This window comes from Triticum dicoccoides, chromosome 5A (genome assembly GCF_002162155.2).
Source record: "Triticum dicoccoides isolate Atlit2015 ecotype Zavitan chromosome 5A, WEW_v2.0, whole genome shotgun sequence".
Lineage (NCBI taxonomy): Eukaryota > Viridiplantae > Streptophyta > Magnoliopsida > Poales > Poaceae > Triticum > Triticum dicoccoides.
The window spans coordinates 558,953,841-558,962,389 of record NC_041388.1 but is presented as its reverse complement, the minus strand read 5'-3'; the positions used below and the strand labels follow the sequence as shown (position 1 = coordinate 558,962,389).

Below are 8,549 nucleotides of genomic sequence, written 5' to 3'. Positions count from 1 at the left end.
TTTGTTTTGTCTATGAATAAGGAAACTATAGGTAATGCAACTATGAATGTCATGGAGTCCAAAATCGAAATAGGGAGTCTGTTGTACCAGCCTACTTGGGTTGGCCTAATACAAAACTTAATGAATGTAGGGTACGTGTTTGGTCGCTATGAGTGACCTACGTGCCAAATATGAGTTGCGATGGCTGTTTCCCCACATCAAACATTTTCGTTCGATGCGACGAACAGGAGCACGAACCACCACGCTAACTCAATATAAATACAAAAAAAATCATGCTTCGTGAAATTTGTCATGGAAAAACTGTAGTAAAGAGACAAAAGTTTAAGTTTTGTCGTGCAGTTAATAAACATGATGGCAAATACAAACACATATTGCAAATAGATCTGGCAAGAAGCATGGGGAAATATTCTTGGAATTTTTCACCTAAATATACTCTCGTCCTAGTAAGCTAAGCATGCAGGACTCATAATGTGTAGTCAATATACAGACTGGATATATAGTAGAAAATAACATCATTTAAATATACTCTTGTAATCAATATAGCTCAAAATAATGATGAAAGTTGGATATAGTGAAGACTCTTCATATTTGCAAATCGACAAATTGTTCTGAACAGGGCGATATATTATATCATTTTATTGCTATTATTATAAAGTAGCAAAATTGTTTAGAATATACTCCCTGCATTCACAAATATAAGATGTTCTAACTTTTTCCTGAATTGGATGTATATATACATGTTTTGGGGTGTTCGTTCACACATTTCAGTCCGTATATAGTCCATATTAAAATATCAAAAACATCTTATAGTTGGGAGTATTTTTTTAAACCATTCGAATGGTCATCTTTATATACTGTACGGAAAGACACTTCATAAATTACTCAATTTACTAGTAGACACAATGTAAGACACAATAAATGGGTGATGTTCTTACAACAATTGCAACACGCCACACACATTTTACTCACATATTATGAAGTTCATACGACAACTTCCACACACCACTTATTTCATAACATCATCACGCAGTTTACAAAGATTCACCCATATGATGTACCGATGTATGTGTCACGGCTCACACAAACAGACCACACAGGTGCACGTGTATCCTCTTCTAACGGGCTGCCGCATGTGTGTCTCCCTGCTCACCACCACGCACCCAGATGATGCTGAGCTTAGTAAGGAAATGGCACACGGCGACATCCCCCGGCTTGAGGTTGTGCAGCTCAAAGAACGGGTTCTTCGGGCTCCACCGCGACGTGTCAAGGTGGCACACGGCTAGAGCCTCCATCACCGCCGGCGCCATTGCGCCATCCACGCTCTCAAGGGTGACCGTGTACGCGGAGGTAGGGTTGGCGGTGTGGCAATAGTACACCGTGTATGGGTACGTCAGATCATGGCAGGTCACGATCTCCGGTGAGTCGGAGAGCTTACGCACCGCCGTCACGTTGTACATCCCGCGCAACGCTGGCGTGCCTTCGGCATCGACGGGCAGATTGGCAGCCGAGAACGCACGGACGTTATGCGTCCCATGAAGGGATGCTGCTAGCTCGGCGAGGGACTCGAGGGAGGTGGCGCAGCCTGCTTTTTGGCCGGGAAGCGGCCGCGGGTGGTCGCAGGTGTCCAGCGTCCATCGTATCTCTCTGGCCATCGCGAGCGACGCCGGTGCAAATATCGCCATGATGTCGGAGAGGCGCTCCTTGGAGAACGGGATGGATTTGGCAATGCCGTGGGGAAGACGGGCCGGCAAGGAGGTTGTCAGTGGGATGGTTGGAGTTATCACAGAACCTGGCCGCAACATGTCGTGGAAGAAGAAAACGTCTGCCTGTTTTTTGTTCCCGTGCTCGTGAGAGTGAGCATGGTGACTCCCCTCTCCTTTTAGTACAACATGAAAATTAGAAGAAAAAAACATCTATGATAACTTGTATATAGTCATACAATTGATTGACATGTATATAGGAATATAAAAATAGTAAAATTTACCTTTTAAATGTGTCGCATGTCCTGTTGAAAATGTCTTTAGATCCTTTTCATGTCCTGACCCATATGACATGGTGGCTTTATATGGATCCTCTTCATGTTCTGACCCGTATGACATTGTAGCTTTATGTGGATCATCTTCATGTTCAGATCCATATGACACTGTAGCTTTATGTGGATCCTCATCATTTTCTGATCCATATGACATTGTAGCTTTATGTGGATCATCTTCATGTTCAGATCCATATGACACTGTAGCTTTATGTGGATCCTCTTCAATTTCCGATCCATATGACATTGTAGCTTTATGTGGATCCTCTTCATGTTCAGATCCATATGACATTGTAGCTTTATGTGGATCCTCTGCATCTCGGTTCAAGAATTTATTGTAATCACATTTGCCTTCGTCCAACCCATATGACATGGAGATTTCCTTCAACTTTCCTTCTTGTTCTTTCCCATATGAAACAGGTGCTCCCTTTAGACTCTTCCTGACTTCTACCTCATATGACACAGAGATTTCCTTTAAAACATCTTCGCCTTCTACCCCATAAGACAAAGATATTTCTTTCAACTCCTTTTCACCTTCTAACCCATATGCCCGTGAGACTTCTGTTTCATCCTTTCCACCTTTTGATCCATATGATATAGATATTTCCTTTATATTGTCTTGTTTCCTTGGCTTATATGTTACAAAGATCTTCTTTAAGTTCGGGAGAACTTTGTTTAAGTATGTCTTGCCTTCTAACCCATATGACACTAATATTTCCTTTATATTTTCTCCCATGTTTGTTCTATGTGTTGCAAATATTTTGCCTGCTTCTTCTTCAACTTGTGATGAAATATGAACATGTTTATCCTCATGGGCAGGTTCCAACTTGAGTTTTTCATAGTATGATCCAATTTTCCGTGTTCCTTTGCCAGACTTGAGGTTATTTGCATTAATAATAATATCATCTGGAGAGGTGTGAACTGCATGCACATATGACAAACATGATGTATATAGACCTATCAGTAGGTTAATAGTGGTGAGGACAAGTTGCATAAAATCGACGAGACAATCACAAAATATATCGTATGCACATTATGCGAAATGCATACATTGTTCCTCATTCACTCATGTTTGCAGTATATGTGGCTTAATTTGGCGAAAAATAATTGTTGATATCCATGTCAAGCTAAGGGCTGGATCTGAGCATTTTTTTTTCATTGAATCGCCGGTATCAACTAAGCATTGCCTTTAATTGTATCTAGATAATAATTCCTTCAAAAAAAATGTTGACATATACAAATATACTTATGAACAATTGCATGGATTTAATTTACACACTCCGCTTTGAAACCATTTAAATTTAGAAGCATTTTTATGGTGCTCCCACTTTCCTCTTACAAAGTAAGAGTAGTATTTAATTCAATTATCACCCCCATCAATCAAAGGTAAGTTTGGCCGTGGGAGCTTTTGACGTAATTAATTTTTTGGCTGTGTATTGGGATGGAAATTTTGAACGATCGTACCATTTGATTGATGACGCCCATATATATATACACTTTTATACTCCATACGACATGTAACAGTTTAGAAGGGTCGTTTTCCGCATGCACAAGTACTATGTTTCTTGTCAAAAGAAGTTACTTTATTCTTCATGGTACATATATCATGAAAATAGTTCGTGTATATGCAATAGTTCATATGTTTTAAGTTAACATTTACTCTAGTGTCAAAAAACGTCTTATATGAGTATCATTCACTAGCACATATATACAAATGTTAGGTGGTGTTTGGTTCTCTAGTCCTAGGACTTTTTCCAGTCCCTATGACTTTTTGAAAAAGACTCTCAAAGAGGTGCTTCTAAGGACTTTTAGCAAAAAGTTTTAAAAAAGTCCCACCATGTTTGGTTTGATAGGGACTTTTTCTAGTCCCAACACAAAAAAGTCCCTGGAACCAAACACCCCCTTAGTGATGGATTGCAAACCAAGAGTTGTTATGAAAAGTGTGTAGGTATCAATGAGGGAAATGTGCGCCACCAATAATTGTCAAAACCACTTAAATGAGGTCACTATATCTATCTATATATATATATATATATATATATATATATATATATATATATATATATGGAAAATCCTTTCTACCATCGCTTGTAATTACCACCATCCCCACTGCCATTTGATTGCATCAAGATCTGTGCCTTTCTTAACGGGTCGTGGGCACCATAAAATCTATGCCCGATCAGTTTGTTGGACCGAGCTTCCGAATTTTCTGGGACGCCCCACCTTTTCTCTTGCCATTTATATATTTCAGTCTTGTATACACGCTGACTCTGGATAAGGCAATACGGTTAGATCTCTCTCTCTCTCTAAATCCGCGTGAGAAGAATTGGATCTCCAAAAAGGAAGGTACACGGCATCACATCGGTGGTTCCATGCATGCGTGAGGCCAATTGATATTTGTTTCGTCCTTGTTTCTTTATTTTATTGCACACGCGATTGGTTTTCTTGGGCTGGGTGTATCTAAACTAATTAGAAAGTATTTATTGGAGGTAGAAGTCCCGGTTGAATGCTAATTGTTGTTACTTCGCCTGATCTTTTTATCAGGGATGGCTGAAGAAGTGAAGAGGAGTATCAGCAGGGAGGCGGCCAGAACGATGATTCCATCTGCAAAGGCTGACCCAACATGGACTTGATGCGTGACTATGGTTAGCGGCTGCGGCGAGAGTGGCAATCCGGCACCTACGCATGTGTGGTGAAGACATGCTCCGACGGCAATATCCGCCATAATTTCATGCAAATCTCGTTGGCATTGGCACATCTGTGCCATGCTCTTGAGTTCGTAAATTCATCTATGAACTGTATAATAGTACAATTTGTAACCAAATTTGTAACCATCACGTGTGACATGTATATGTACATTATTTTCCGTATGCCCTCCAAACCACATTTTGTAGATACTCCATACTGCTTCTGTATGATATATACTCCATACAACTATGCAGTACATACTCCATACTTTTTTTTGCGAATGAGATACTCCATACTACATGTTGCAGATACTCCATACAATTTTGTAAGACATACTTAAAGAAAAACAATATAGACTAGTGAGCTACAAGGCACATTAGATGAAAGAAACTACAAGGGCACATCCCTACAGGTACATAGGTGCTTGATCGACTATGATATGCATAAATGTATAAATAGTATCATGCATGTATCATGGTTGTAAACTTTATAACGATGGAATAGATGGAGACATCCTCCATACTCCTTTCAAGGTGACGTATATATAAACTCTATACTCCGGTTAGAAAGGAATATTCTACATACTTCCGCATGCCACGTTCCATACTCCCACTTATACAACATAGATGTGGGAAACATAGATGTAGACATACTATATACTTCTTTTTTTGCGGGGTATACTGCATACTCCTTTCACAATGAAGTGCATATACTCTATATTGCCGTCGATGCAAAAAAAAAAAACTCTATAGTGCCTTGAAAAGGTATTCTGTTTCTTTATTCCGTGGCTGCACGTGTAGTACAAAGCTAAGTACGTTGGCTCTATGTGTTTAAATTTTGACGCCTGCAACAAACTAGGAGGTCGTTGAAACAAGTCACTCGTTATCTATTTGATTAAAAAAATAAATTAGTTAGTTGTAAAATAGTGGATCCTTGGCTATTCACGAACCCGTTTAGTTTAAATACAGTAGGACACGTGGAAGGCCAGCACTTAGGTGGTAATTACCACTGCTTGTAGATAAAATTATTTATATATATATATATATATATATATATATATATATATATATATATATATATATATATATAGAGAGAGAGAGAGAGAGAGAGAGAGAGAGAGAGAGACCGTTTTGTTGGGCTAACAGCAGGTTGATGATAGCTGGAGGCATTGGAGTTCCAGGAAGCACTGCCTCCCAGTACGCCGCCGATGATACCTCCTCCAAGTTTGGCACCGCTGTCGTGGCCGCGTCGACGAAGCTCGCAAGCCACCCGCCTCCTCCGCCAGCGACCTGCGTGCATCACAACGAGCAGCATAATGATCGTAACACGCACGCACGCACGCACGCACGCACGCACGCACACACACACACACACACACACACACACATATGATTAGAGCATGATTTATGCACTCACCAATAAAAGCGAGATGAGCGGCAGAAGTAGATCCATGTTGTGTTGCTAGTGAGTACTGGTGGAGAAAACATGTTGAACGGGTTCCTATTTATAGTCCAGATGGGTGAGCTAGTTGCATAACAGTAATCATGTAGATACTCGACAAGTGTCGGGTTGAATATTCAAGATTCATGAGCAGAACAATCTGGCCTAGCTATACAGATGACCCAAAGGCCAACGTATGATGACACTGGACACTGACCACTCAGCCATTCACATAACACCTCGTAGTTAAGAAGTACACCATGCGATCCTCGTGTTTCTTTCTTTATTTACTGGATACTAGAGCTGTGTGGCGTGATCCGGGGGCAGTAACTGTCCCAAACTGCTGGTGAAAATCTTGACTAAACCAAACAAAATACACCTTGAAATTTCCGACCGGAGGGAGTGTGTTACATTTCCGGTAGCTCAATCGAAGATTCATGAGCTGCAGTACAAGCATAGAAGAACTGGTTTTGTCCTTCTTTTCTTCCTTTTAGCCAAAGGGCCGACGCCCCCATGAGTGATGAGTGATGACCAAGGCGAAGTGACACCATGTCCATCATGCATGCTGATTTCATCATCAATTGGGTCTATTTTATTTTGTTCTTTAAAGAACTCTGGTTTTTCGGTGTCCTAATCTCAACACAATTTTTTGTTCAATTATGCATCTATACCGCCCGTTGTTTGATGTAATGTTAGTCTGTAAACAACACACGCCATGTGGAACTCGCTTTAGTTATTTTAGTCTCAAATATGGAATATTGCAAACCCGGACCAGTTAGGATCTGAAACACGCTGCACCCTATCGTACGTGTAGGTACGTTGATCACGACTGAACTACTCCCTCCAACCCAAAATAAGTGTCGCACTTTCGAACTAAGTTTAGTTCGATCTTAATTCAAAATTGTGACACTTATTACGCCATACATGTAGTTTCTCTTTTTTCCGCTTTTACCTATTCTCTTTGTATACGCTCCTATCTTGTAATCCTGGCCGATTGATGGCTTTGTTAATTCAAAGTCAGGCTAGATCCGAGCTCTTGTTGGACTCGACCGACACCTTTTCTCTAAAATAAAGTTCAAAATTGTGACTCTTATTATGCATCCAAGGGAGTAGTTAAAACAGGGCTAAGAACATCTTTAGCAGCTCCCTAATGAGGCTTGCATTGCTATAGACAGAACTAGATCAATATTCGAGTTTCGCTGCACGGCTAGCAAATCGTGAGGTGCTAAGTGTTTTCTTGAACTCCTCTAAGTTAAGGGGGCATGTTCCTTTTTGGCCCTGCAAAAAGAAAAGATGACATCTACTTCCGTTTACTCAGCTGTACGTCGATTTTAAAAGCAGGTCTAGAGTTTTAAAAACATTTACTTTTGTCATAACTGTACGACAAAAAAGGGTGTCGTTGTAACCTGGTGATTTGCATGACAAAATTATTCATCATAGAAGGCCACCGATAACCGCCCAAACCTTAGGCCAACGCATTCGCATGCCATGGCAGTGTCCTAGATGCCATCATTTCACGATGCTTTATGGCATGTGCAATAGTGGCATATGGATACTGATGCCCATGGCAATGACCGAGTTTTTCTTTCCAATGCAAACTATCACTGGTGGGCCTCATTAAAAAATCTTTATCTTTACCTAATATTAAAGGATGTAGGCTTTCATAGTTCTCTATAAGTCACCCCTTTATATCCATTAATTTTATGTAAGCATAAAGATCGACGGTTGAGACGTTACCTAGGAAAAACACCACGCCCCAGTCCCTTCATTCTTCCCAATTCTATTTCCTCACAGAGTCCACGACCGCCGTCGCTCATGGGATCCCAGTACCGCACGTCGGACGAAGCGCGTGTGAGGTTTGGATCCAAATTCTTCACTGTGTAGGATTCCCTTCTTTAATCTCAATGTCACTCCTTCGGCTATTTGAGGTGAAGAGGAGGTCATGTCGAGTCAGGTCGATGGCGGTTGATATCTCCGTGTGGGTTGTAGTACATACCTATGTGCGTTGGTGCGGCCGACGAGCGGAAGTCTGTGACGGTGGGGCTGACGAGCGGGAGTCTGTGATGGTGAGGCGTGGCGGAGGTGGGTCGGTGCGGCCGGGCTGGATCGTCCTGGTCAAGCAGGTCGCCGCCCCCAGGCTACCCACCGGACTTCAATTCCCTACCGTTGTGAATCTCTAGATGGAGCTCCACTTGGACCAGTCTATCCGTGCGCTACTGATACGTCCATTCTGCATCATGCTTTTATATCGATATTTATTGCATTATGGGTTGTTATTACACATTATGTCACAATACTTATGACAATTCTCTCTTATTTTACAAGGTTTAGATGAAGAGGGAGAATGCCGATAGCTGGAATTCTGAGCTGGAAAATGAGCAAATATTAG

The 8,549-nt window shown here is 41.2% G+C and overlaps 1 protein-coding gene across 1 annotated transcript; it reads right to left on the bottom strand.

Moving 5' to 3' along the window:
- Positions 1-865: 865 nt before the first annotated feature.
- LOC119302805 (polygalacturonase non-catalytic subunit AroGP3-like) lies at positions 866-6,178 on the bottom strand. Its single transcript, XM_037579847.1, has 4 exons — positions 6,137-6,178; positions 5,847-6,009; positions 1,985-2,953; positions 866-1,876 (listed from the first exon to the last, which is right to left on the bottom strand). Exons 1-4 carry the CDS (start codon positions 6,170-6,172, stop codon positions 1,116-1,118), a joined length of 1,929 nt encoding a protein of 642 aa, XP_037435744.1. The 5' UTR covers positions 6,173-6,178; the 3' UTR covers positions 866-1,115.
- Between the last annotated feature and the right edge of the window lie 2,371 nt (positions 6,179-8,549).